This window comes from Phyllosticta citribraziliensis (assembly GCF_038025025.1).
Source record: "Phyllosticta citribraziliensis strain CPC 17464 chromosome Unknown J3D65scaffold_8, whole genome shotgun sequence".
NCBI lineage: Eukaryota > Fungi > Ascomycota > Dothideomycetes > Botryosphaeriales > Phyllostictaceae > Phyllosticta > Phyllosticta citribraziliensis.
This window is the reverse complement of record NW_027117345.1, coordinates 370,520-398,023: the sequence shown is the minus strand read 5'-3', so window position 1 is coordinate 398,023 and position 27,504 is coordinate 370,520. Positions and strand designations below refer to the sequence as shown.

Below are 27,504 nucleotides of genomic sequence, written 5' to 3'. Positions count from 1 at the left end.
AGGGTACCGGTAGGTAGGGAGGGGTGCGATGGCTAGGGGTCCACCAGTCCACCTCCGAGCCTGAGGCCAACCACTCGATGCTTTCTTTTTCCTATTCCTTTTCCTATTCCACCCGCACCGCAGTCAAACGAGCGAGCGCATGCTCACGGCTTGCATCAGTCTGCTTCCCGGACGTCATTTGATGCCTTTTCCACTGCATCCCGGCCATGTAGACGCCCGCTGCGTCGTCGTCGAAATGGCCCATCACATGGCCCCCCACGGTTGCAGACAGCTCGGCCAGCAAAACACCACCAGCTGCTCTGCTCTGCTCTGCCTGCTGGTCTCTTCTGTTCTGGCCTGGTATGCGGCGAGCCACATGAGCATCATTTCGTCTCCGTTGATCCAGGAACTTTCAATGCGGGGGACCCACCTCTTAGCTTCAAGCCCCGTGTGCCCGCCGTCATCAGCCCTCCACCGCATTTGGCTCCCGACCCGACTCACAACCACCGACAAGTTTCCCTATAAACCTACGAACCACCTCTCCCCTTTCTCATGCCACAATGCCGTCTCCCTCCAACGGCGCATACGCGGCCATGATCTCCGGTCCAAGTCCGTCTGCCGCTTCCGCCGCATCCTCCGCCCACCAAGACTGACGTCGTTGCAGAAAAACGCGACGAGGTCTCCTCGCTCATGCAATCTCTCCGCGAAGACCTGGACAAGAACAACCTGCTCCCCCACCGTGAGTCTGCACGCGCCGTCTCTCCTGCTCGCCTCCCTGACCCCCGCCGCCTCCGCAGAACGCAATGCCGCCCTCGAACAGGTCAAGATCTATGGTCGCAACGTCCAGGACGCCGACCCCATATTCGCTCCTGAGGTACCCCGTTTAAAACCACCCGACCGCCCCACCGCCGCTGAAACAAACAATGGAAAATAGGGAATCGAAACGCTAGCCCGTCACGGCTTTTCAAACTCGTCACCCCAGACTTCTCGCGAAGCTCTGCGCTGCGTCGCCAACGCCCTACTCCTGAAGCCGGCCACCCGCCAGGTCTTTGTCGACAAGGGATTTGCAGAAAATGCTGCCGAGAAGCTCAAGGTTGGTCGTCCGCCTCAGCCCCAGCTGAAGCTGTTGGGCGTGGCTGAGCCTGTGCAGTGCGATAATGCAGACGACGAATTCCTGGCGTCGCGCATTCTCTTCTTGCTGACCTACGACACCAACCTCAACTTCGACAACCTGATGACGAACAACCAGCTCGGAGACGCAATCATGCAGGTACGCCGCCGTAGGTTCGACAAGGTCTCTGGGAGGGTTGCCTAACATGAGTCGCAGAATGTTGCTCGTCACTCCAAAAGGTACAAGGCGAGCAAGAAGGGGGGCCCGACTGCTCAGATGGAAGACATGGCTCTTTCGGAAACACTCAAGTTGATCTTTAACCTCACCCACTACTATCCAGACTACAACGACACCTTCTCCAAGTGCGTCCCCGACCTCCTCAAGATTCTCCACCAGGCTCCTATCCCGAACCCTCCGCTCCAGGCACCCGTCAACTACCTCATCAATGCCTTGCTCAATCTTGACCTCGAAGACAAAAAGTCCAAAAACTGGGGCAGTAGTCCCGTCTTCCCAAAGTTCGACCAAAAGTGCAACGTCGAGCGCTTGATCAACATCCTGGACAAATCCATCATGGCCTATCCGGAGACCGAGTTGGACCAGTTGGCCGCCCCGCTCGTAACCCTCCTCCGCCGAATTTACGAGTTTTCTCCTGAAAGCGTCAAAAAGTACATGCAGTGGCTGCTGCTCCCGACAGAGGACGAACGGAGCAAGCCCCTTGGAAAATCTGATACATTGTCATCTCGGCTGCTAAACCTATCCACTGCGGCCATGTGCCCCAATTTGCGCGGGTCCATTTCGGCCATGCTGTTCGAGCTGTCAGACAAGGATGCTTCCACATTTGTCCACAATGTCGGTTATGGCTTCGCTTCCGGTTTCCTCCTGAGCCACAACATCGCAATACCTGAGAATGCCATGGAGGCGTTCAGCAACCAAGGTCAGCATGAAGAGGATGGCAAGGACATAGACAGCAACCGCAGTGCAGTCAACCCAATTACCGGTCAAAGATATCAAGACGAAGAACCTAGTACAGAACCTGCCATGACCATGGAGGAGAAGGAGCGAGAGGCCGAGAGGCTCTTTGTGCTATTCGAGAGGTGTGTCGATTCGAATGACAGCCATGTTCTAAGACTAATTCGTTGCGCAGGCTCAAGGCAACCGGTGTCGTGGACATTAAGAATCCAGTTGAAGATGCCATCCGGTCAGGACGTATCCAGGAACTTCCCGACGACGAGCCCCCGTCACCGGATTAAACAGACTTGCCAAAACCGTCCGCGATTCTTCTTTCCTGATAACCCCGTTAGCCTAGAAGCTTTTAATGCGTGCATACACTGCATTGGTCGGAGTTCAGCGTCCTCGCCTTGGCATCATTCTTGTCCGAAGATACCACACAATTGGTCCAACAGCGCTGAGAGGTTGTCCTCAGCATTTACTTCCTAGTTTGTTTTGGTTTTTCTCCACTGTATTAGTACCAAATTTAAGTCATTCTAATCACATGCTGTTCACAGCACACACACTCTCTCTCTCTCTTTTCCAGTGACGTGCGCACAGAATTCGGCGCCGAGGATCCCCGCAAAGATGCCAAATGATCATGGGCAGATCGCATTTTCGCGTGCGTGCCAAATGGCATCAGGCGTGCCGTCGCTTCGCTCTCGATTGGTCGCCGTCTACCCCGTGGGGTGCCCAAGTGTTGAGTGGCTTTGACCGAGGATGCTCCCCTTTCAGAAGCATGCGAGCTAGCAGAGACGTCATGCCCAACCCCAGTGAGCTGGGATGGTCCTTGATCGCGAGCGGGAGCACTTGCACACAATGTTCTCTCACCTCAGGTGCAAACCTCCCGACGAGGAGCTTTGCGGTCGCGACAGTGGTCGCAGTGGTTTTCAGCAACAAAGCCAGCTTCGACTTTGTCACCTCGACTTCTTGCGGTATGAAGTTTATCACTATACCATTGGCCCGCATCATCCATACTACATACGGCTTCTCGGACACCCATGGACTCTGTCAACAATGCCAGACGTCACCCCAACCCAACCCCGCTTGCACAACTCTAGCTCAACTCCACAGCACCTTACCTGGTCGCGGGAGAGGCCGCCCTCAACCACCGCACTCTCTCCAGTCTTCCCCTCCCTACCTTACCCCTTCCCCTCTCTCCCCCCATCCCCATCCCAGCACCACCACCCCGATCCGACTCGCCCTACCATCCGCATCCGGCAGCAAGCCAGATCAGCGCTCCCACGCTCTCGGCGCATACCGAAAGGGCCACCGCACCGGCACGGCAGCGGACGAACGCTTAGTCGATCGTCCGGCAGGTTCCCCGTCGTTGTCCTTCTGTTCGGACCCGGTGCGAGAAGGAGAAAGGGAGCGGGCAACGCTGCCGCTGCCGAGGGAGCAGCTGCACGAGCCGGTGGTGGGCAGGCGAGTATTTCCTTGTGATGGGCATCATTCGTCCGTCGTTTCTTCTCGATGTGTGAAGTGCTGCTCGATGGCGACGGGGCCGGCGTGTTTACGATGGCCGACCGCACTCGCGCGGTGCTGACTGGCCGCGTGCGTGCGCGCGTGCGTCGCTGCTGCTGCCGACCTGTGGTAGACGACGCGTGTGGTTGGCCAAGTGCCGTGCCCGCGGCTCGTCCCTCGTTGGCAAACAGATGGAAAGAGGAAGGTGGAGCAGCAGCGGGCAGAAGAGCTAGGGAGCTTCGTTGGGTATGAGTGTGCCGCTGTATCTGTATTTAATATGGCACCTTGCCGTGTTGATGTTTGGCTCGCTTGGCCTCCTCGTCTGTGTTGTGCCCTCACAGTGTCTGGCTGCTTGTATCGCGACTCCTCTTCCCTTCTCTCTTTTGAGTTCACTGTCGGTCAACAGTTGTTGCTTGCAGTCGACGTGCCTGGCTACTTCGTGTCGAATCCATCCTCGAACTCGACTCGATTCGGGACCAGCACATCATCATCGACAGCCACACATCGAACCAACCGAAGAACAAGCAAACCAGCAAACCAGCAGTCCAAAATGCACAAACCAACGCTCCTCTCCTCCCTCCTGACCCTCCTCGCCCTCCCCCTCACGCACTGCTCCCCCGCCGCCTCGCCCCCGCGCCTAATCGTGCGCCAAATCCAATGCGCACCAATCCACCTGATCGTGGCGCGCGAATCGCTCTCGTCGCCCGGCACCGGCAGCATCGGGTCTTTGGCCAAGCTGATCCAAGACGCGCACCCGGGCACGACGCTCGAGTCCATCGACTACCCGGCCACGCTCGACAACTACGAGAGCAGCAGCCGCGAGGGCACGCGCAAGACGAAAGAGGTGCTGAGCAACTATGCCAAGGCGTGCCCGTGTGCGCAGATTGTTATGCTCGGGTATAGTCAGGGTGCCCATGTGATGGGCGATACGCTGTGTGGTGGGGGCGAGTATCTGAATGTGGAGCGCACGCCGGCCGTGGATAAGGCTGTTAGTGATAGAGGTGAGTGTGTGCTTGTTCCAGTCGTCTATTTACTGGTCTTTTGTTATTGGTGCACTGGTGGCAGGAAGAGAACTCCACACGTTGTGTTCAGTCAGGGGGTAGAGCAAGCAAATCACAGCGTCAGGGGTTATCTTAAACCCGCAATCCCCCTGTCCCTCCCCCCTCGCTTCCCCTCTCCAACACCACTAAATCACCACCCCGCAGTCTTCGCCATCGTCTTCATGGGCGACCCCCGCAACGTCCCAGGCCGCCCCTTCGACGCTGGCACCGCCGACCAGCCCGGCACGTTCCCGCGGCCGCCCGACATCGCGTGCGACCCGTTCGCGCGGCGCCTGGTCAGCTACTGCGACCGCAACGACACGTACTGCGCCAACGGCCAGGACATTGTCACCCACCTGACGTACACGGACCGGTACAATCAGAAGGGGCTTGACTTTGTGAATAGTAAGTTGGTGGATGTCGGTGGGGGGAAGCAGGGAGAGTTGAAGGTGTAGGTGGTGGGGTGGGGCGCGGGGAGGTGAGAGGGAGGGAGAGAGGGTGATGTCTGCGGTTGCGATTGGGGTGGGGGAGAAGCGGTGGAAATGTGATGGATTTTTGCCACCACGAGAATCAGGTAGCGAAGAGGGCGGAGGACGCAATGGGAAGAAAGAGCTAGCAGCGGTAGGAGACGCCGTCTTGAAACGGTCGAGGCGGACAGTGGTGTCTGTGGGGTTTGCCACGAGCAGAGTCCACGGAAAGAGGTGATGCCGAGGGTTGTGCGAAATCTTGTCAATACTGTACATACGAGTAGTGTACATAGGGAAGATGAGTGACTGTAGTCAGGCTCTGCCACAGAGAATCTAACATCTGGGTCGGACGACCGGGCTCGTTGCAACTCGCACAGTGAGATGTTGATGGTGTAATGTGGTTGGCGGCACACATGGCATACTGACAGAATCGTGCGAAGACAGCGTGTAATCATGCTATAAGCCTGAACCCTCGAATCAGCGTTGCAAGATCAGTCTCCCAGCACTCCTACACGTCAGTCTCGTCTCAAGCGCACTTACGATATCGGTCATTTCGAGTGGCGGCCCGGAGGTAGCAGCGTGCAGGTCGGCGCTGTACCACTCAACAGCGCGTGGATACATGTACCGGCAGTTACTCCGCACGTCTCCAACAGCCACTGGGAAAGGCTTGTCTGCCCGTCATCATAGGCGTGGAGGTGCTCTCCAACATGTCACGCCACGTATTCTCGGATTCCGCAACCAGGACTGCGGTGAGAGGGAGAACTTCAGGTGAAGATCGTCTCTGCACATGACGAACTGCTTGGGTTGGTCGTCTGCTGCCTGTCTGCCTGTCTGCAGACATCCCGCGGGAACTCTGGTTATCGCAAACTGATCAGATGGGCGGTGTCATATGCAAAGCCGATCTCCAGCCAACTGGATGTTCATGCAGAGCGATTACTGTTGTTAGATATGCAGCTTCAGGCAGGCGATGGGCTCTGTACATGACGGTTGGAGTTGCTGTGTGCAGCGCATGGCTGGCCGTGTCCCTTTGGCGGCGCTACTGCAGCCCCATCTCCGTCTTTTTATCCTACCCGCGAATGCGCTCGACGCATGCCCGAGATTGATGTCGTACGATGGATTGATTGGTCCAAGCAGATGTCGACTTTCGAGACAAGCCGTGTGCAACGCTCGGCTCGTGGACTGCCGCTTCTCTTCTCCTTCGAAAATGCGCATAGGAGCACGAGTCGACAGGACACGGGTACCACGTTCTTGCCGCCACTCCTCCGTCATTCAAAATCGATTGTTTCAGCCGCAATGAATGGAGTTTGAGATCGCGTCACCGCCGTCGAACCTGTCGCTGCTCTGCCATCATTGTGGCATGCGACCGGTAATATTTGAACCAGAGTCGCAACACTGGCATGCAGCCAGGCACAACATGATGTAAGATCGAAGTCTCTCCCGGAGCAGAGACTTGGTGGCTGAACCAACAATCCCACGTCCCAACTCCTCGTTGGCTGGATATCGAAGAAAGCGATGTCTTTTGTTGGAACCACGAGCTTGCATGAGTGGCCAATTCCAGGGTGCTATCCTTGCTCTGCTCGGGGTACACATATTTTGCTGCCATGAGACTGGAGGAGGGTTTGGCGGAGGCTGCATGTTCTGCGAGTAGTCAGCTTGTAGCTCTACTTTCAAAACTTGGTAGGTGTTGGATGCTGCCAGGCGTTGGCCAGTCGATTGAGCGGTCGGACCATGTCCCGCTCCGTATGATCGCTGTTGTCTGGCAAAATGAATCGTTGGTATAAAAGCAGCCTCCTGCAAAGAATCCGGTCTGGCTTGAACTGGATGTCCAATCTCGACGACAGAATTGCCATGGAGAAATCTTGACATCCATTTGGAGAAGCAGCCGTATCGAACGACAAGCATGCAAGAGACTTGTGCGACCCTGTTTGCTTCTATGCTGCATCCCTTTGTCGCCATGAGCTCAGCAGCAAAGAGCTTTTCTTTTCTGTTCCTAGGAACTCATCCAAATCCGAGGGACGTCATTCGTTGCGATGTGGCCATCATCGGCGGAGGCTCTAGCGGCACTTATGCAGCTGTGCGTCTGCAAGACCATGGAAAGAGTGTAGCCATAATTGAGAAGAATCAGATCCTGGGAGGACACGCCGACTCGTACACAGACCCAGAATCAGGAGAGAGGATCAATCTCGGCGTCATGGAATTCGAAGACCAGCCACTGGTTCACAAGTACTTTCGGCGCCTTGGAGTGGAGCTCGAGCCGCTCACCACCGCCAATATCTACTCGACATCCAAGCCGCTCGATTTTGCAACAGGAAAAATAGTGTCTGGGTACCCTGGGTACAGCTCCGCGGTGATTTACGCAGCCCTGGATGCCTACCTTGTGCAAGCAGAAAAGTACCCCTATTTGGACGAGGGTTTTGGAAACATACCGAACCCGGTGCCTCCCGATTTGCTGCTCGAATTTGGTGACTTTGTCCAAAAGTACTCGCTAGAGCCTGCCATGGTCGTCATTCAGAAGTACACCGGGGGCAATGGAGACGTCCTGCGTTTGCCCACAATGTACGTCATCAAGCTTCTCAACGCTCCTGTCTTGAAGGCCATCATGAACAACACATTCCTCCAAGCGGGGGCCAGCGGCGTCAGCAGTGTGCTCTATGACCGAGCTCTCGCGCTTCTCGACTCGTCCGCATCTTCAACCGTGCTCTTATCCTCTACCGCCAGCGGTATCCGACGCCGACCCACCAAGTCAAGAAGACCTGGCTCCGACTCACCTTTGATATCAATTTTTGCGCAGACTCCCTCAGGGCCCAAGCTCATCCTTTGCCGCGCTTTGCTGATTTCTGTGCCTCCGCTCATCTCACAATTACCGTTTCTCGAGCTTTCCGCAGAAGAACATTCACTGTTCTCACGCTTTTCGTACGCTGCGTATTACACTGGCCTAGTACGCGATGCACGTCTTCCGCGGAACACTAGTTGGTCTAACGTTGCCCGGGACTCGCAATACGCCATGCCAGCATCACCCTGCGTGTATGGACTCTTCTGGACTGGCGTTGGAGATCTCTGGGATGTCAAGGTCGGCTCAGATGGAGAGTTGGAGACAGAAGAGGTCACAGCTTTGATTCTGGCGGCGGTGAAAAGCATCAAGCGGAGTGAGGGAGTTGTTGACGGAGATGGACAAGGTCACGGGACCGAGATTGTAGCGCTCAAGAGCCACGCGCCGTTTCAGATGACGGTTGGGGTGCAGGACGTGGAAGCCGGTTTCTATGGCAAGTTGATGGCGCTGCAGGGTAGGAGAGCCACGTGGTGGACCGGCGCGGCCTGGTCGCAGCAAGATAGCGCGGCGGTCTGGAAGTACACCGAGGAGCAAGTGTTGCCGGACTTGTTGGAGAGTCTGAAAAGCGACGAAAAGGGGAAGATGGCCAGCTAGATGATTCGGGGAGAAGAGGAGGGCGACTCTGTTTTGGAAGGCCGGCGTTTGTTTGCTTTTGGAAGACCGGCGTTTTCTTTGTGACCAGACGGCCTCGAAAGTGTTATAAAGCGCATGACTGAGACGAAGACCCTTGCCACGGCCGAGATGGACAAATAGAAAAGGAGAGAATTTCGAAAAACAGAAACTGTGACGAAATCAAGGCGAAAGAGAAACGCACGGAGTGACGAGGACTGCAAGGAGCTTTCTTCACCCACAGCAGCCGGGATTCGTAGCCAGGAGTTGTTGATCACAATGAGCTTGCTTGCTCGCGATGATCAAGAGGCGACCGTGGACAAGGAGGATAAGGGAGGCTTTGTTTGTTGCTGTTGCAAGGTTGCAGTGCCTTACGTATGAAGGTAGCGAGGCTGGCGTTCTTCCTTCTTCTGTGGATCCATCCATGCTCCCGCCGCCGCCAGCAGCAGCGTCACCCTCTCACCATCAGCCACCCACAGCTGCGCCGAGATGCGTTGCTACTCGGTTGGCCACCACAGATGCCATTCCACACGCCTGTCTCCATCCTCGCCATCTGCCATCATTCGTCGTGCTGTTTGAGCCGAGCTGCTGTTGACGACTTACCCCTCATTCCTGACCACCACCTGAGCTAGTGGCGGACATGTCTCTGGTACCGCGGCTGAATCGCGGTGAAATCGTCCTGTAAGTGGACCACTCTCTCATCTCAAGCTTCCTGTCATTGTCTCCGACACTCGCTGATTGCGCGACCAACAGCCGTCATGGCTCTGCCGTCGTCGTCTACGATGCGCGCTCCCGCCAGCTGTCTCTCCGCGCGACACCCTCGGACTTGGAATTTGCCAATTGCCCATACTGCCAGCGCCCGTTTCGTGATGGACCAACCACCGAAGCCGAAGACGACCACGAGGAGCCCGAGGCGAGCTTCGTGAACCCGCAGTACTTTCGCATGCTGCATCATAGCCAGCCGGGCTCACCAACATCTTCGAGGCCCACGTCACCCGTCAGAGGCACGGCGCCGAGAGCATTGCGACAGCCCTCTGGGTCCTCCGAGCCACCTCCTAGTAGCGAGTTCATCGGAAGCTCCCCAGCTCCACAGACAGCGTCCCATGGCATCTCCTCCACTGCATTCAGCCAAAACTACTTCAAGACCTTTTTCGTCGAAGAACGGGTGCTCGGAAGTGGAGGCAAAGGAGTGGTGCTGTTGGTCAAGCATGTCCTCGATGGTGTATCTCTTGGACACTTTGCTTGCAAGCGCGTGCCTGTCGGAGATGATCATGAGTGGCTGGAGAAGGTCCTGATCGAGGTCCAGCTTCTTCAAAATCTTTCCCACCAGAACCTGGTATCTTACCGACATGTTTGGTTGGAAGAGGCCCAACTCACGTCCTTTGCTCCCAGCGTGCCATGCGCTTTCATACTCCAACAATACTGCAATGGCGGTGACCTACACCACTACATACTGGGCGATGCCAAGAAGCGAGAAGAATCGGAAGGATCCAAAAAGGGGCTCAAGGAACGCATGCGACGGAGGTCGAAGGGACAGGTCGAGCCCCCCGTAGATCTTCACGGCCCGCGCCGAATGCACTTTGACGAAATCTTCTCCTTTTTCAAGGACATTACGTCCGGCCTACATCACCTTCATTCCAACGGATACATTCACCGAGATCTCAAGCCGCACAACTGTCTACTTCACACGGTGGGAGGAGAAACAAGGGTGCTTGTCAGTGACTTTGGCGAAGTCCAGACGGTCAACATGACGCGAAAGTCCACAGGGGCTACCGGAACGCTGTCATACTGCGCACCAGAAGTCTTGATGCGGGAAACTCCGGATGGAAACTATGGGAACTTTACCACTAAGTCGGACATATTTTCGCTGGGCATGATCGTCTACTTCATGTGCTTTGGTCGACTTCCTTACAAGAACGCGGATGACCTTCACGAGGAGAATGAGGATCTGGACGAGCTGAGGGCCGAAATTGCGACCTGGCGAGGCTTCAATGATACCATTCGGGCGCGATCGGACCTGCCGGAAATGCTCTACGCTTTTCTGAAGAAGCTCCTTTCGTTGAATCCCAAAGAACGGCCTGCAACGGATCACATCCTCCAGGGGATCGGCGCGGCATCTACTGAAAGCAATAGCTTCCACCCATCTTTTTTCAACGACATGAGTTCTCGAATCTCGCCAGCAGATTCGCCATCACCTGCACCAAAGCACGCGCGGCGAGCGGCCACCCACACGGGCATGTTGAGGACGTCTTCAAAACTTCGTCATGCTACAGCCGAAGAGCAACGTTCTCCGAGCCCACCCATGCGCAGGACCGCGTCTCGCACGCCAACCCCTGAAGATTCCTCTACAGTCGTCTTGCGCACTCGCAAGGTCAAGTTCAACCCATCCCCTACGCCTCAATCAACGCCGCGCCTCATGTTGCCTCCCCCTACCAACTTTTCGACTCGTATCCACTCCTTTCTGCAGGATTACAGAGTTCTCTGGACCCTCAAAATCTCCATGTTCCTCCTCAAAGTTACTTCGTTGACGCGTCCTTGCTCCCCCTTTGCCCCGCAAGCCTTGATTTTATACCCGCTGCTATTTCTAGCAGCACTCGACCTTGCGCTAATGGACGGAATGCCAGCTAGTCGCTGGAGCTATGGAGGACTGCTAGAGAGCGTCGTACTGCTGGCGGTTCATTTTGCAGTTGCAGGTCTTGCCGCAAAATCGAACAAGCTTTGTATGAATAGCGTAGTTTGGCATGAGTTTGCTGTGGCGGAGTAAGGTGAGTTGGGAGGGGATTCCAAGATTGTGGATTCGGCTCTCATGGCTTCCTGCTTCATACAGGCTCGGTACGAAACCGAGCATTCGGTGGAGGCGCACAAAAGCTGGCCAGTGGCTTATTTGCCTTTTGAGTGTCATGGCGACGGTAGATGGATTTGTTCACCAGAACAGCAGACAGATTACGTCGACGCGTAACCTCCAAACGAATTGAGTAAGCCCCGAAAATACTGGCGGCCTACCGTCCTTTACAGATCCAAAGTCCGTTCCTGTATCATGAAGAGCGAGTTGTAATTCAAAGAGGTCGGTCGTTCGGAACCCGGCGACCAGGGGTAAAGGTGGGGGTACGCCAACATCCAGGAACCCTCCACTATCACCTCCCACAAATGCAAGGGTGAGTGATGGGATTCTCGATTTCAGCTGGAACAGCCAGCTGTTCTTTGGTGATTTTGCAAAAAGCCGCGAACCAGTCCGGCTTCTTGGAATCTAGGATGGCCCCTGGCCCGGTTCGGGAAGCACGACATCTTGGTGCCGGAATCTGGGTTGATAAGGACGGCGCCGCGGCACTTCCCAGCACTGCCGACCGTCGACCGAACGTCAACCCAGAATCTCCCGTCCCGTTCATCTCGCCTTCAGCCAAGATCAGCCGGCCTGGCTCTCCAAGCCACCACCAGCACTCGGGCGGCTCTCCCAATTCCTTCCCAGCCGACGCGGGCGCTACTGTCCGTTGACCCTAGCCTGCCAGACCGTGGGTGTCGTCGTTCACCCTGTAAAGTTCGCCATGCGGTGACTCGGTACTCGCCTATCAGCGGCGGAGAGACGTGAGGTAGATCCTGCGGACAGACCGCGTCATGGTCCTCCATTGCTGCCCATACCTAATCAGGCGACACCAATGCCGATATACTTAGTTCTTCTTAAAAGCCTCACGACCCTGCAGTCATTGTGAGGCTTCGTCGGTCAGCAGGTCTTGTTTCCTTTTGCCAATTTGCGGCTCCATTGACCTTGACTGTTGCTGTCGTGGCCTTGGTGTAGATAAAGCACTACTACACCTCGACATCCTTCCGGCTACTGACAAGCCCGCAACACTCGCTCGGCCACCATGCGCTTCTCCTCCATCTACACAGCAGCAGCGTGTCTGCTGTCGTCTTTCGTTTCGGGTTCCTCAAGTCTGGCCGAAACAGCTGTCGTCAAACCAAGCACCAGCACCAGCAAGATAACACCCAAGGTCTTCATCATCACTCACTTCAACCCGGAGGCAGCAGTGTGGTGGAACATTCCCGAATTCAACCTCCTGGCGCAAAACATCACGGTCCCTGGCTTCAGCCCATTGTTCCCGGAGGCGCACTGCACTGCTGACGGCAGCATTTGTCAACTGATTACTGGCGAGGGTGGTAAGTGGCGATTTTCTTGCATCGACCCGTCCATCTCTTTGAGTTCAATCGCTACCCAGGCTTCAATGGCCAAGAGGTGGAAACTTGGAGGCGGGGAAGAGGCTGGAGTCCCCGGTCTCCGACAGACTGGAAGAAGGGCGGCTTAATCTCTTGGGACAGCTTATTGCAGTTAAGGTTACAATGCGAAGCACTGGTATCCCGGGTCAAGCTGGCCGCATGCGCGGATGCGGCGGTTCGCCTTGGGGAATCTGGTGTGGAGCACGGCTACCACTGCAAAGCTTGGAGCTGTTACAGGACATGAAATCGCGATTTGTCGCGAGAGCTACAGCACTTGTATCCCACGTCAAATCTGTCGTTGCTAACGCACGTCTCTGCAGAGATCAATGCTGCCGTCACCCTCACCTCTCTCGTTCGCTCTGGGTTGTTTGACCTGCGCCAAACCTATTTTCTAATCGCAGGTATTGGCGGAATCAACCCAGAAATCGGCACCACTGCTTCGGTAACCTTTGCAAGATTTTCCATCCAAGTCGCACTGCAATACGAATTGGACGCTCGCGAAAAGCCCGACAACTTCAGCACCGGATACTTCCCTCAAGACACGAACTTCCCGGACCAGTACCCGCAATCCATTTATGGAACAGAGGTCTTTGAAGTCAACGATGCGCTGCGCCAGGTTGCGATTGGCTTTGCCACCAAAGCTACTCTGAACGATAGCGCTGCCGCCGCAACCTATCGCGCGAATTACGCCAAGTCTACTCGATTTGCTGCCGCTGCACAAGGGCCGCGCATTCTTGCGTGCGATTCTGCCACTGCTGACACGTATTTCTCTGGTGCTCTCCTCGGCGAAGCTTTTGCCAATTACACGAAGCTTGTCACCAACGGCACGGGCCAATATTGTACCTCTGAGCAAGAGGACAACGCAACTCTCGAAGCTCTGCTTCGCGGCGCTGCAAGCGGTCTCCTCGACTTTGCCCGCATCATCGTCATGCGCTCCGCATCAGACTTCGACTTTCCTCCCCCCGGCCAAAGCGCGTTTTTTCACCTGGTCTACGCCGAGCAAGGAGGTTTCGCGCCGGCAGTCCAAAATCTTTACCGCGCCGGTGTCAAGATTGTCGGGGGCATTGTGAATGGCTGGGACGCGACCTATTCCAAGGGCGTCGCGGCCAACAACTACGTCGGCGACATTTTCGGCACTTTGGGCGGCAAACCAGACTTTGGTCCTGGCAGCAAATTTGACAACAAGGCTGTCAACTTGAGGAAGAGAGGACCAGGTCGCCAAGGGAAGAGGACTTTGTGATGATTGCACTTTTCGTGGCCTGCATTGAGCAAAAGGTGAAGGGAGTTGGAGCTGAACTCATACGGCCGTTATCAAAACCAGGAGTACAGGTTGGCGCGATTGAAGAGTGAGCATTTCTGTACATATTAGCATCGAAGCCTGATGATAATGTATTATTGAATGTATCCTGTACAGGACGCCGAGACGCCTCATTGGAAACGGCTGAATTGTAATGTGGTCAGTCAGTCGACAGATGATATAATGATAAAGCGACTGCGACCTCAAGCGACAAAGCGGCAGATGGGCATATCGAATGCTTGTACGAGGTGGTGGTTCAGGACTCGCGTCGAGGGTCGAGTTGGTTGCGCGTCGGTTGCTAGGCCGGTTGACTAAGCTCCGAAAGCGTCATTGGTGTCTTGGCATGTTTACAGTCTCCACCGGACCTTGCTTGTCAACAACCTCCACCGCACAACGACCTTTGCAACGCGACTCTTCCGCCCAACCCCCGAACATGGAATGAGCCTGTCCTGTTCCGACCTCAACTTCTAGAAACCTCTCCTGCCCGCCCTCCTCGTAGCAAATTGCTACTTTGCATATCCTACCTACGCGACGCGACCTAAGCGCCGCGCACCGAACGAGACGGCTACCATCGTCTTGTGATCACTAATGGCACCATCACCTACCGGAAGCAACGAATCGCGATCCAAGCTCATTCGCGACTTTGCTGAGAGCTTGAGGTCATCCCGAAGCTCTCCACTGCCGCAACCGACCTCCCCAGCCCACGAATCGAGAAACGACACGAACACCCTCCCAAGCGGCGAACTTGACCTGGGCACCGGAACCAGCTTTGATCCTGAGCTCGACAACGTACCCGAATCGACTCGTAACCAATTCGACGACAGCACGCAACCCATCCCGAACATCCGCTCGAGCGCAGCTCGGTACAAGTACTGGCGACCTGCTCCTCCGCCCCAGCAGATCGACACGTCCGTGGTGGAACAGGAGTTTCAAGACTTTTCCGACGAGAATTCCGCCGACGAGAGCGAATCTATTGAGCTTGGCCGCGGCAACAACAGAAGTCTCCGTGGAACCCCAAGTAAGATTCTCGGCGACATGTCACCCAACGCTTTGAGCATTGGCAATGACAGCGTGTTCCACAACTCTGAGGTTCGCAACGGCGCGAGGGGAAATCAGAGTGCGAAGAAGACATACGAGGCCGAACGTGGTAATCTGCGCCGCGACGCTCAAATCCGACGCGCCACGTCTCTGCCCCAAAAGGACTTGCAGGGCCTTTCGAATCGCCTCGGACGGAACTCAGAACGCCCATCGCCGGCAAAGGCTACGGCTAATGACAAGCGGAGGAATACTTTGGCACAAATGCACGCGAGACTGGCCTCGGAGGAAGACAGCTCCATGATCGACGAAAGACCCCCAACAGTCACGTTGACTGCGAAAAACACGCGCTTCGGCAATCCTCGATCCCGACAGACATCTGGCAACTTTGTTGAGGAAAACGACTCCAACATGCGAACCCCTCAGAAATCGACATACTACACACCTCGTTCGGGTGTTGTCCCAACCACGGCTGGAACACAGCAGTCGTTCATGTTGCCGGATATCCCGAATCTCACAGAGCTTGTGTCTGGCACATATCAGGACGGCACGCCCGTTTTCTCCCGCAGCGCAAAGGCACGGTCACGCTTCTCGTCTGCGCCCATCCCGAGTCGATTGAGGAACGAAAACACTGCCAAGCATATTCCCATTGAAAGCGTCCCAATGCCTGCTGATGAAAAGGCACTATTCACGTCCTTGCAACTCCTCAAGGACAAGGTCACCCAAATGGAGCAGGACAAGGCTGAGTCTGAAAAAAGAATTGAAGACTACGAGACGCAGGTCGCCCACCTCCGTGCCGAGCTCAACGCGCAGGCCGAATACAGGCGCTCTGACAGCGCGCTGGGCTCGACAGACGGCGAGGGCAACAAGAAGGACAATTGGAGGGTTGAGAGGACTCGTAAGTTTGGACTCCGAGATTTGACGGTTTTTCTAATGTGGTAACCAGGACTGGAGGCTCAAGTCAACTCTCTTCGCAGCCGCCTCGAACGCGCTGAACGTAAAGTGTCTGTTTCTGACATTTCGTCCAAGCGTGTGACCGAGGAGCGCGACAACGCCGTCACCCAACTAGGCGTGGCTTTCCTCAACTCCGAGGAACTCAAGGGTGAGAGAGATGCCCTTCAATCAGAAAACGACTTGCTTCGCAACGAGGTCGATGCTCTGCGGGTCGAGAATGAGGAGCTTCAAGCTCGTCTTGCCCAATACGAACAACAAAGCCAACGATTACAAAAGGCGGCTGATAGAGCGCTGCGCGCCGAAAACACCACTTGGGGCGAATCAGAGAAGACGCAGGCACGCCGCGTCGAGGAAAAGAAGCTGAAGGAGGAGAATGAAAACTTGAAGGCGCAGGTCGCCCAATCAAGAGCGCTTCGTGAAGAGGAGGCTCGTCGCAGGAACCGCAAAGAAGCCGAGCTCCGCAGCCGCATCGACAGCCGCGATGACACTATCCAGCAGCTGCAGGGCATGACCCCACAGGAGATGAATGCATATCTCCGCAACGAGAACGAGAAGCTCCGCGTTCAAATGGCGGAACTCGAGGCAGAACGTGAGGATGACGAACAGGAATGGGCCCGGAAGGAGGCCCGTCTGAAGAGGAAAGTCGAGAAGAGCCAAGAGGCGACGAGGGATGCGCAGGACGTTACCAAGGAGCTTTTGAGTGTGAGGAGGTCATCTCGCAGCCGTCGTGAGAAGGCGGAGAACAAGATTGACGAGGCCATCCGCCGTGCTTCTCTGCCGGCCAAGGCCGAACGTGCGCGGTCTAAGGCTGGCCGTCGTTCACTCCCAATCTACGTTGACTCGGAGAGCGAGGCGGATTCTACCACCGACCTCGATGCCTTTAGCCACCTGCGCAAGGGCAACTTGTTCATGTCTGGTGCCATTCCCGGCTTGGACAAAAGGCCTGAGCACACTGGCGACACGACGGAGCTGAGCTTCATGGCTCGTGATGAGGTCGCTCGCTTGAGGAAAGCATTGGAGGAGGAGAGAGCCGCTGCTCGCAGGCAGTCCAGGGCTCCGTCAAAGACTCGCCAGGGTCAAGATGAGACTGTTCGCTCCCAGTCCCTTCCCCGCAAGTCGTCCATGAAGGACCTCACGACTGCTTCTCGTCCCATGGACTTGACAGAGTCCATTACTGGCCGCATCGTTAGCACCGCCCTGGAAGACAACAGATCTGCCCCTGCCAGTCCGACCAAGCAAGACACGCAGCGTTCGATTCTCAGCAATAGCGGCCGCCGTCGCCCTCGCAGCGCCCCGAACGATGTCACTTCAGCCTTTATCCTCCCTGACATCACCATGGACATTCGCAACATCTCACAGCCCGCGCCCCATGACAAGGGCAACTGCACCGTCTGCCACAAATCTGCCTGCGCCGAGCACCAGCCTTTCGCAGCCACCGATCCCTCCCCACCCATTCCCACTACGGTCCCCGTCTCGGAGCGTGTGTCCGCCGACGACATTGACGCCACCCTCCGCCCTACCCAACCAGCTCCCCTCGCCCTCGCCACCGTCATAAAAGAGCTGCAGGACGAACTGACGCACCTCAACCTCCAAAAGGCGGCCCTGGACGCCGTGCTGCGCAGCCACGACGCCAGCATGGCGAAGCGCAAGCGCAAGGCCGTCGAGGCCAAGATTGCAAAGCTCCTCCACGCCATCAGCGTCAAGAGCGACCAGATCTACGCCCTCTACGACGTCGTCGAGAGCCAGCCGTACGAGCAGCAGGGGCCGAATGAAGCAGAGCTGGACAATGAGAGGGAGGTCGAGGAGACGCTGCTCAGCGTCGGCATCGACCCGGACGAGATGCGCCAGAGGACGAGGGCCAAGGCCAGAAGTGGCACCGATGGCCTGCGGTCAAAGGCTAAGCGCGTCGTCATTGAGAGTGTGGGCGGTAGGAGTGAGGACGGCGCCGCCGCTAACGATGTCAGTGCGCTGCTCGACGACGAGAGCGAGCTTCCGTGGGAGGGCATCAGCGAGACGGATTTGGCTGCGTAGATGCCATGGCATGTTGGACTTGTTCTCGGCCAGACGACGATGCTGCCGTTTTGGATTGATTGATTGACTGCTGACGGAGTTGGTTGCGTTGGTGGTACGGTACATGGGAGTTATCTGTCTGTCTGTGTCTGGCCGGGTTGGTGTAGGCGCTTGGCTGGCTGCTCAGGTCTTCTTATTTCCATATCTCCTTTTTCCTCCTTTTCCTTCTCGTCTTCTCTTCTCTTCTTGTTTTGGAAATCAGAGAGAGGAAGGGGATCTTGGACGGGCTGGACCGGGTCGGATACGGTTGGGTGTCGGAAAGCAGGGTCGATCGCTCTCTCACTCTCACGGTTTTGACTGTCACTGTTCAATCAAACCAATTCTTTCAACCAAATTCCATCATCCATTCATTCAAGGGTTAAATATAAAAGTTGTCCAGTTGAGAGGGTGGTTTTGGTAAAGCCGTGGGTGGGAGGGTGGATTTTAGTAAGAGTGTGGATTCAGTAGTAGTCAACAGAGGGTGGGAGGGTGGATTCAGAAAGTGCCCCTTCATTCAGTGCACTCAGTCTCTATCAAGTTACAACAATGCCGCCCTTCCACTTTTCCGAGACCCGCGACGACTGTACCCTGTTTTGATATGTTCCTGTACGTTTCCTAGAGACGCGTACGTGCTGTAGGATGCTCCTCAGGGCTCTGGCGCTGGGTGGCTTGCACGTATGCTCCCTCTCAGTTGCCTGTCGAAGCGTACGTACGAATGCTCCCCATCTGCCCCCACTCCACTTTTTCTGACTCCAAGGCGCTGCAATCAACGACGCGGCGAGTGATCCGGCGGCCACCGATCAGCAGTAGGGCCAGACGGGAAAGGCCTCGACATCTCAGCCACCGGACGTCGCTCCCTCGACGGCTCGTCACGTGTCGCGATTCTATCAGCAGCCGGGCGATCAGGGATAGAATCAGGCCGTTTGGTCGAAGTGGTGGAGCGTCCACGCGCCTGGCTGTCAAGATGCATGGCATTCAAGGACGAATGCTTCCGGACGCGGACCTCGGGGTGGGCGTGACCAAAGCCGCAATCGTGGGGATTGAAGCACGGACGGTTCCGGATGACGGAAATGCACGTAGGGAGAAGGTGCAACAAATTGCCGTGGTGAGTTGGGTAGGGGCAGCGGTCTTTGTTGTATGAAACGCAGAGGTGGAAAGAAGAACAGTTCGTGTCGCCGTTGGGTCCCAGTTGACATGTCCTGCGGTGCAGACTGTCCGCGCACGTATTTACCAGGAGGTCCTTGGTGTCCAGCTCGTCCTCGGATGAATAGACGTAATTTCCCAAACTGGAAGCTGTGATCTTCTTGCGCTTGATGACTTCCTCTTTGGGTCTTTTCGTGCGGTGTTCGGACTTGTGGTTCTCGACCGATTCCAAAACCTCTCTGAGCCTCTTCAAAGGGTTATCGGGCTTCTCAGGCTTCTCAGGCTTCTCAGGCTTCTCAGGCTTCTCAGGCTTCTCAGGCCTCTCAGTATTTGTTGGCTTCTCGACTGAATCCACGAGACTGTCTGCCCGTTTGGAATGGAGGCTAGGGGTGGTGTCTTTGTTTCCGCTCAAGTCTTTTCCGTCAACATCCATCGGACTCAGGCTTTGGCGGGGTTCGACTTTAATTTGTTGGGTGTCTGAAGCCGGCGGAGGGGATGGCTGAGTCTCTTCGACCTCGCGGAGAGCCTCAGGCTGCTGATTTTGAGTAATCGTTGGCAATGCCTCGTGAAGTTGGCCAGGCTCCACCGATTTAGGCTGTCCAATGGTCACTGAAGTTTCTACAGAGGTGGCAGCTCCCTGAGTCTCCGGGGTCGTCTGACGGTTTGCGATCATGTTGGAAGCATCCAGTGCCGGATTCGGTTGAGGAGACCCACAAAGTTGCGTTGCGTTGGAGCCGAAGGTTGCGTCAGATTCAACCGACATAGCGGGAGGACCACAGGGAGCATTCAAGCGCGCCACAGCTGCCTCGTGTCCATCGCGGTTGCCATCTCTGTACCCGTCGCGATATCCTTCTTTGTACTCAACGTGACTTCCACTTGTGGTCTTGTGTCTCTCTTGGGCCTGTCGCTCTGCCCACTTCTCGCCCGTGAGCCAGCCTGCGCTGAAAATCTTTTCGATCATATTGGCCGGCATTGTGCCCTGCACGTCGAATGCTCCGTATGCCCTGAGCTGGTTGATCCCTTCTGCGGCCATCTGGGCTTTTGCAAGGCCCTCCTCTGTGTTGGCAAAGTCTGAGGCAGTCAGCGTTAGGCCAATGATGATAATGGGAGGAGACGTACCGTCCATGGTCAGAGAAGACGCGCCCTCTGACAGGAATGAGGTCAGGAAGGGCGGGAGCCGTGGTTTGCGTTGAGGTTTGGCCAAAGCAGCTGGAGAGGTTGAGGGCCGCGGTGGGTGTGAGGAAAAACAAGGTATTTGCAGCGCTGGGAGCAGCCGTGAGTGGGCACATATGATGGATGACATGGTATGTATCAACGTCGGCGAGGAAGCTGCAGGCGACAAGTTGCTCCTTCTCCTCCTACTTACCAACGGTGAAGCTGCAGGTCTAGTTGCACGAAAGGTGCCATGCAGGCACCCGCACGCACAAGATCAGAGGGCAAAGATGGGAGGTACATCCGAAAACATGTATGCATTTATGTGTGCATTTAAAGAACAGTAAGTACATGCTACGGGGAGTATTACGGTAAGTAGACATTATCAGTATCCTTGAGTCGCATGGAACAGAGACAGACTTGGTGAGTCTTAAAAGCTTGAACAGGGCCACGGGCAGTCTGTGACTTTGCACTTTCTCAAGCTAACAGCTTTGGCAAACAAGACTGAGGTGTGGAGCAAGAGAGTTTCCATCAAATCTCCGCACTTATGGTTGCCACGGGTTTCAAGAAAAAGAAACCATGGCCCCACCACGGGTTATGAGAGAGATGACAGCAACCTTGGGTTTGTCAATGATCGTGAACGTAGACAATAGTCCCTCTCCCTCTCCCGCCTTTTTAAACTCTCGCGACGTCCTGGGTTTCCCTGTAAACACTGCTCGACCACATCCAATCAAATCAACAATCCTGTAACCACATCACCGATTCACGCGACCACGGCGTCAACTGGGACAATACGATGGCTATTCACCCCTGGACCCGCAAACGCACTCCGTTTATACCCCCCTGACTCATTTACCGCACTTCCCACTGCCCCTCACCCCTGTCCCAACTTAACTTTCCCAAATCCAAAGACATCCGTCGATCACCAGCTGTGTAAACGGTCAAGTCAGACAACATGGTTTAAATGTTCTCGCTCCGCCTTCAGACCGCTGGGTACTCTGCTGTCCCTCCAACCAGTCCACTCTGAAGCCTGCTCTCGCTCCCGAATGGCGCGCCATCAGGGTCTAGCACACGACCCCACACAAGGAGCTGTCAGAAGCATCACGCAAGAACCCAGAGAGTACCCATGTCTTTTGACAACCAGGCGCTGTGCATTCCCGTTGCCGTTGCCATTGCCATCGCCTTTTCCTCCCCCTGAAACCCCATAATCACCTCACCTTCCTCCTCTTCTTTACGAAAAGCAAAGAGCAGCATGCCCACGTCGTCACTGACCCAGAAAGACTTCGTTTGCGTCCAAACGCAATGCCAGTTTGCAAGACCCAGAATCTCCTGCCCCTACTGCAAGAGGTTTCAGATAGCCTGCAGAAACGACAACAGCGCTTTTGCAGCACGCCGACGGACGGACGGACGGCTGCTTTCCGTCTCGTCTCGTCTCGTCACTCAACGCAGGCAGACCGCCGCCCGTCCTGCCTCCAATCTCACTGGACGCTGCTGTCCATATCGCAGCACTAATCGGCTGATCTGGGGACGATCCGCGGGAGCACTCTTCTGTCTGTCTAGGTGGATGATCGTATCGATAATGATGCGTAAATTCTGGCCCGTGTTGCTTCATTGTTTGCTAGGGAGCAGTCGTTTATGTGGCAGCGCGGCTATGCTCATGAGCTGCTATATGTTGAAATCCGCTGTAGACAGATGGGCAGAGAAGCGAAAGAGACACCCTACCCACTTCAATTCGCAAACTCTTTTTGTCGTACCATTCGTCCTGTGTAATGAGGGCAGAGGTTAAGAGGTCGACTCGCGAACTATCTTCACGTTCTGCCCTCCTGCACTTTGCTCTTTCAATCTGCCCTCCTGGAGGCCATTCACTGGCGTCAGAGCTGCTCAGTCGGGTGTTCCTCCCCACGGCGGTCCATCTCATGGTGGCATTGCACTGTCATTCTTCCTTTTGTATCGAGTCATCAACTCGCCGCAGCCGTAGATGTGCTACCCCTCTCAACTCTCTCCAGCTCTCCCACCACGACCTCGACCACCCGCGCCAGCCCTTCCATCTCCTCTTCGACGCTGCCGCCCAACCCGGCGCTTGCAAAGGACGTCGAGTTGCCGACGTAGGTCGGGCGCCCGCTCTTCCGTGCCAGTATGCGCGCAAGCCGTGTTGCGAGGTCGAGAGTTGGGGCTTGGGCATAGAGCGGCGTGCTTATGGGTTGTGAGGATGCCGTTGCGCCGGTTTGTGTCTGCGAGCCACGATGTTAGATGCTGCGTGTCGTCTGGGCATGTTCTGCGGGGCTATACATTTGATGGCATGGCGTAGACGAAGCTACCCATTGGTGCAGTAGCGCCGGCATCGTGTTCGGGCGAGGTCGTCGTGACGAAGAGTAGCAGCGCGGTCGATTGGATGGTGAGGTGGATGTTGATGCGTGTGTTGGAGGCGTGAGGGAGCGGGAAAGACAGCTGAACGGGCTTGATAGCCGCGACGCCCGGCGGCGTTGTACCGTTGGCGACGGCTTCTGATGCGACAGACATGGTGTGAGGTGTTGATGTTTGGAGGAAGCTGGAGCTGGAGCTGGAGCTGGAGCTGGAGCTGGAGCTGTTTGGCCGCAATGATCGGCGACAAGGGTCCGGAGAATATGACGCCAGTGCGCAACCCAACGCGTCGTGCCGCCATCCATAGCTATCAAAATCCCAACACCAACTCGAGAGCAACGCGCGACCATCCTTTTGTGACGAAGAGCTTTTCTCAGCTGAGCACCATGCCTGCTTCTTTCAGTTAACTGCCTGCCGTCGTTCACCTCGAGGCCGCCGCCAGAACCGCTTGATATCCGCCGTCATTCATTCTCATCTCCGCCTTTGATTTTCGGTCCCTCATTATGGCATCTGTGGAACACGAGCACGAACGTCATGATGGTGGTGGTACAGAAGAATGGGGAGGATCTTTTGATCCAAACTCTGATGCCGAGGAACAACGCGTTGTCTACGCGGCATTGGATTCCTTTGAGTACGTCTTTGTCCTCGTCTTCTTTCAGCCACGTATTTCCACAACTGGCAATTTTAAGGATGCCCAGCTCCATTGTCAAGACCATGATACTTCTTTATTAGTGTCTGCACCTACAATCAAGCTAACTTCCGACAGGACCTACCGCCACGTAGCCCACTACAACACCACGCATCTTCGCAGAGCATCCTTCTATGCGCTCCCTTCTTCGCATTGGACGCTTCTTTCACAGCCGCCCTTTTCCATACTGTCGACCCTCGACGCCGTTGACGAAGCCATTGACGCCAATGCGGAGCTCTCCGAATCCATATTCCGCGTCGCGGTCCAAAGCTTTGGCGGCGATCCCGAAGCCCTCGCGGATGTGGAAACGAAAGCCCTCAAACCATGGAGCGGCACCGCGACAGCGAATGACATGGACAAGGCGCGCAGCACACTGCGTCAAATGTGGCGGGATTGGAGTGACGAGGGAGCCGCGGAGCGCGCTGCGTGCTACGGACCCGTACTCTCGCAGCTGGAAACCGAGTACAGCTCCACACTAGCATCGAAACGGCAAGACATCAAAATCCTGGTGCCAGGAGCAGGCCTGGGGCGGCTGGTGCTCGAGATATGCCGGGCGGGCTTCACGGTCGAGGGCAACGAGATATCGTACCACCAGCTGATGGCGTCGTCGTTTGTGCTGAACCACACGCAGCGCGCGCAGCAGTTCCCCATCTACCCGTGGGCGCTGGGCTTCAGTAACCACGTTGCGCGGGCGGACCAACTGGCCTGTGTGCGCGTGCCGGACATCCATCCGGGGACGGCGCTGGCCGAGAGCAGCGCGGACAAGGAGGTGCACGCGTTCGAGCGCATCGGCATGACGGCGGCCGACTTTTGCGTCTTGTACCGCGACGAGGAGCAGCGCGAGGCGTTCGACGCCGTGGCGACCGTCTTCTTCATCGACACGGCGCCCAACCTGATCAACTACATTGAGGCGATACGCAACTGTTTGAAGCCCGGCGGCGTGTGGATCAACCTGGGCCCGCTGCTGTGGCATTTTGAAAACGACCCGCCGGGAAGCAAGCGTGAATCGAAAAACGACGTCGACGGCGAGCCGAGCCAGGGGCACACTCACGACCATCAGGGGGCCGCCGCCTCAGGGGGAGAGTCCCACCAGCACAGCCACTCGCACTCCCACCCCGCCTCAACAACAGCGGCCGAACACCAAGGCATCGGCGAAAGCGGCTCCGTCGAGCTGGCCGACGCCGAAGTCATCGCTCTGGTCTCGGCGCTCGGCTTCATCGTTGAGCGGCACGAGGTCGGCGCCGTCGAGACGGGCTACATTTCCAACCCGCGCAGCATGCTGCGCAGCGTGTACCGGCCGTCGCTGTGGGTCGCGCGGAAAAAGTGATCACGTAGCGGACGGGGCCCACGCAACGTGTACCAATAGCGAGGACAGGGGGACTTGAAGACTTCCGGGTAGCGAGCCAACCGGGACAGCGTTGACGGCGCAGCCTTACTTGCATCCTTGCTTCCATAATACGAAAGGACCATCAAAAACGACAAAAGAAAAGGCGCGCCAAAGTAGGGCCGCACGAAGCGCTCAACCTAAGAATACCTCCTCAAGCCATTGCTATAAAAAGGAACCACGAGATGCCGCTGTATTTGTCCCATCCTAAAGTACGTATGCACGTATTGAGGGAGGGACTACTCACTAGCAAGAATCAAGGGATACCAGATAGATAGGTTAAAAAGATAGATCCACGTTACGGACCCGATAGACGATACGAAAGAGCTCAACATCTCTTGTTGGGGAATAGTGAGTCACTTAGAAGCTTACCAATAGACACTCCTTTTATTTAAAAGAGTCCACTATCCTGCTCTAGGCTTTATTTTTCCAGAGTTCTACTAGTCTCCATCTCCTACTCTTACACCAAACTGTCCCAGACCCAGAGCTTCTTCTCAAGCAGACTTTATTGAAGATGGAAGATACAACACTTAGCGCAGAAGAACGCAACGTGCTGGAGAGAGACGGCGTCCTCCTCCCCCACTGGGAGCCCGGAAAGCACAAAATCCGCGCGGAATTCCTCGCCAGAACGTCCATCCCAGCAGCACGCGCCGCCTCCGGCAGACCAACCGGCACCGCAATCCAGCCCGTCCGCGCCAACAGAGTCGACGGCAAACTCATCGTCCCGACCACCCTCGACAGCGCCGAAGCGCTCGAATTCATCGGCTTCACCGCCCCTGCCGCGCGCTTCATCCATGGCGGCTGGACCTCGCGCCCCCCGGACGCCGCAAACAACCCAGGCAGCATCCTCGACTTCGCCTTCGGCTCCACCGGCCAACTCGAGCGCCGCCGCGCCTTGCGCCGCTGCTCGGACAGGGAGGCGTGCGACGAGGTCGGCCTTGCGCCGTGGTTCAGCAATGCCATCCTGCACCCCGATCGCGTCGGCGTTCTCTACACCGAGACGCTTCTGTACTGGGTTGACAGCTCGATTCAGATGCACTTTGATGCGCTGGTGCGCATTTTGAGGAAGTTGAAGGCGTATGCCCGCGCGAGAGTTGGGCCGAGGCGGGGATAGACCGTTTTGTTTGCACCTACCGTACCTGCGGGAACTGTCACGGAATCGCGGAGGCGCGCCGATAGGTGGAGTAGGGGTGAGGTATATGTGGGGAGGTACCTCCATAATCAGCAGAGAACGCGTGCCCTGGATGTCTCTTTGGCCGCCATATATCGGCACCCAAACCAAACCCCCTCCCCCTCCCCCCCCCCCCGAACTGCCACGCCTCCTCCCTCCATCTTTCCATTTTGATGTCATGAAAGTGATGGCGGAGCTCTGTGCCTGAAGCAGCATCCATCGACAGACAGACACTTCACGACAACTCGCGCTCAAACACCAGGAAACGGGCAAGTCAAGTCGCGCGCGAACCGCATGGCAAATGGTCGAAACGCGCTTGACCGGACAAGGCCGCGCGTCGAAAGCAATAGACACTTTGCGAAACCTTGCGCGCGCGCCTTGATCTCCGTTTTTTCAGGACGTGATGTAGACACGGGTCTAAAAGGATAGGTACGTGGATGGATGGATGGATGGTACAGTTGGAATAAACCATTCCTACGTGTGGCGAAACTCTCGACGTGTATGCAGAGCTAATGACACTACGCTTTGCGATGTGCGATGTGCGGTGCGCGTGCCTTTTCTCTCCTTTCTCTCTCTCTCTCTCTCTCTCTCTCTCGCCTCATCCTTCACACATGCCCCTCTCCGTCATACGCACATACGCCCATACATCATCATACGTACGTACGAAAGCTATCCCTCGCACCCTACAGCCACGCCGTGCCGTGCCCTGCCCTGCAGCTACAAAACCCCACCACGCGTACTACGCATGCCGTACGTACTATGTATAGACACGGACGGCTGTGAAGTACCCACCTCAACTACCGGCCGGTACGGCAGACAAATGCCGCCACGCCAGCCGCCACATGACGAATACCTACTACATGCACGCAGACGCAGGGGCGCGGCAGACAGACAGACAGACAGACAGCCGGAAGGATGGATGCACGTAGTGTCGTGCATGGAGTCTGTCCATCTATGTATAGAAGAGAAGGATTTGGTGAGCGGGCGGGCGGAGGATGGATGGATGGGATGCGAGTCGGATGGTAGCAGGATCAATGGCAGCATGTCTGTCAGTGTCAAGCAGACGTGATCCGCCTGCGCACGTATGTACGTAAGACGTGCAGAGAGAGAGAGAGAGAGAGAGAGAGAGACACAAACAGAGCAACCAAGCAAAGAAAGACATGTAGACAAGTAGAAAAGCAAGTCAAATTTTATAGTAGCAGTAGTGATATTAATCCCTAGGTACTGAGACAACCTCCCAACCCATAACCCCAAATAATATGCAGATGAGAATATACATTAAGAAAGAACGGGATAGGTAGGGTATTGACAGTTGCCTGCTTTGCTTGCCTGCTTTGCTTGCCTGCCTGTCTGCCTGCCTGCCTACCACTGCCGGTAACTCTGCCCGAACGACAGCCTCGCACAAAGAGAGAGGTAGCAAGCCGAGCCGAGCAGAGCAGAGCCAAGACAAGCAGAAGACGGTGAAAAAAAAGAGAGAGAGAGAGAGAGAGAGAGAGAGAAAGGGAGAGAGAAAGAAAAGACAAAGGAAGAGGAAGCGTCCGCAGCAGTCCGCAGCGCCCAGTCAGTCTCGGCGT

The 27,504-nt window shown here is 56.1% G+C and overlaps 12 protein-coding genes across 12 annotated transcripts; 10 read left to right on the top strand and 2 right to left on the bottom strand.

The window, feature by feature from the left end:
* The first annotated feature begins 54 nt into the window (after positions 1 to 54).
* J3D65DRAFT_629171 (guanine nucleotide exchange factor) lies at positions 55 to 2,590 on the top strand. Its single transcript, XM_066800715.1, has 7 exons — positions 55 to 588; positions 644 to 718; positions 777 to 853; positions 914 to 1,072; positions 1,130 to 1,249; positions 1,307 to 2,184; positions 2,235 to 2,590. Exons 1-7 carry the CDS (start codon positions 540 to 542, stop codon positions 2,338 to 2,340), a joined length of 1,464 nt encoding a protein of 487 aa, XP_066653571.1. The 5' UTR covers positions 55 to 539; the 3' UTR covers positions 2,341 to 2,590.
* Positions 2,591 to 4,091: 1,501 nt separating this feature from the next.
* J3D65DRAFT_604291 (acetylxylan esterase precursor) lies at positions 4,092 to 5,036 on the top strand (the record flags this gene model as incomplete). The annotated part of the gene is made up of 2 exons (XM_066798261.1): positions 4,092 to 4,542; positions 4,747 to 5,036. 2 exons carry the CDS (start codon positions 4,092 to 4,094, stop codon positions 5,034 to 5,036), a joined length of 741 nt encoding a protein of 246 aa, XP_066653570.1.
* Positions 5,037 to 6,650: 1,614 nt separating this feature from the next.
* On the top strand, positions 6,651 to 8,824 carry J3D65DRAFT_629158 (uncharacterized protein). The gene has a single exon (XM_066800714.1). The coding sequence runs from the start codon at positions 6,949 to 6,951 to the stop codon at positions 8,470 to 8,472; it is 1,524 nt and encodes a 507-aa protein (XP_066653569.1). The 5' UTR covers positions 6,651 to 6,948; the 3' UTR covers positions 8,473 to 8,824.
* J3D65DRAFT_629154 (kinase-like protein) lies at positions 8,804 to 11,504 on the top strand. The gene is made up of 2 exons (XM_066800712.1): positions 8,804 to 9,168; positions 9,241 to 11,504. Exons 1-2 carry the CDS (start codon positions 9,128 to 9,130, stop codon positions 11,249 to 11,251), a joined length of 2,052 nt encoding a protein of 683 aa, XP_066653567.1. The 5' UTR covers positions 8,804 to 9,127; the 3' UTR covers positions 11,252 to 11,504.
* J3D65DRAFT_629156 (uncharacterized protein) lies at positions 8,853 to 9,141 on the top strand (the record flags this gene model as incomplete). The annotated part of the gene is made up of 1 exon (XM_066800713.1): positions 8,853 to 9,141. A coding segment is annotated over exon 1 (250 nt), but the record flags the coding sequence as incomplete, so codon positions are not given.
* A 659-nt stretch (positions 11,505 to 12,163) lies between the features above and the next one.
* J3D65DRAFT_425880 (putative purine nucleoside permease) lies at positions 12,164 to 14,232 on the top strand. The gene is made up of 2 exons (XM_066796144.1): positions 12,164 to 12,639; positions 13,017 to 14,232. The coding sequence occupies exons 1-2, from the start codon at positions 12,348 to 12,350 to the stop codon at positions 13,934 to 13,936; spliced, it is 1,212 nt and encodes a 403-aa protein (XP_066653566.1). The 5' UTR covers positions 12,164 to 12,347; the 3' UTR covers positions 13,937 to 14,232.
* A 147-nt stretch (positions 14,233 to 14,379) lies between these two features.
* Positions 14,380 to 18,380, top strand: J3D65DRAFT_425832 (uncharacterized protein). The gene is made up of 2 exons (XM_066796143.1): positions 14,380 to 15,926; positions 15,990 to 18,380. Exons 1-2 carry the CDS (start codon positions 14,582 to 14,584, stop codon positions 18,011 to 18,013), a joined length of 3,369 nt encoding a protein of 1,122 aa, XP_066653565.1. The 5' UTR covers positions 14,380 to 14,581; the 3' UTR covers positions 18,014 to 18,380.
* A 417-nt stretch (positions 18,381 to 18,797) lies between these two features.
* On the bottom strand, positions 18,798 to 20,300 carry J3D65DRAFT_604287 (uncharacterized protein; the record flags this gene model as incomplete). Its single annotated transcript, XM_066798260.1, has 1 exon — positions 18,798 to 20,300. One exon carries the CDS (start codon positions 20,298 to 20,300, stop codon positions 18,798 to 18,800), a length of 1,503 nt encoding a protein of 500 aa, XP_066653564.1.
* Positions 20,301 to 22,299: 1,999 nt separating this feature from the next.
* J3D65DRAFT_535228 (uncharacterized protein) lies at positions 22,300 to 22,801 on the bottom strand (the record flags this gene model as incomplete). The annotated part of the gene is made up of 2 exons (XM_066796704.1): positions 22,300 to 22,557; positions 22,616 to 22,801. Coding segments are annotated over 2 exons (444 nt in total), but the record flags the coding sequence as incomplete, so codon positions are not given.
* Positions 22,802 to 23,190: 389 nt separating this feature from the next.
* J3D65DRAFT_646609 (N2227-like protein-domain-containing protein) lies at positions 23,191 to 24,702 on the top strand (the record flags this gene model as incomplete). Its single annotated transcript, XM_066802287.1, has 2 exons — positions 23,191 to 23,318; positions 23,454 to 24,702. 2 exons carry the CDS (start codon positions 23,191 to 23,193, stop codon positions 24,700 to 24,702), a joined length of 1,377 nt encoding a protein of 458 aa, XP_066653562.1.
* Positions 24,703 to 25,204: 502 nt separating this feature from the next.
* On the top strand, positions 25,205 to 26,086 carry J3D65DRAFT_678271 (uncharacterized protein). Its single transcript, XM_066803659.1, has one exon. The coding sequence runs from the start codon at positions 25,274 to 25,276 to the stop codon at positions 25,871 to 25,873; it is 600 nt and encodes a 199-aa protein (XP_066653561.1). The 5' UTR covers positions 25,205 to 25,273; the 3' UTR covers positions 25,874 to 26,086.
* Positions 26,087 to 26,260: 174 nt separating this feature from the next.
* On the top strand, positions 26,261 to 27,087 carry J3D65DRAFT_425815 (uncharacterized protein). The gene has a single exon (XM_066796142.1). It carries the CDS (start codon positions 26,376 to 26,378, stop codon positions 26,997 to 26,999), a length of 624 nt encoding a protein of 207 aa, XP_066653560.1. The 5' UTR covers positions 26,261 to 26,375; the 3' UTR covers positions 27,000 to 27,087.
* Positions 27,088 to 27,504: the final 417 nt, after the last annotated feature.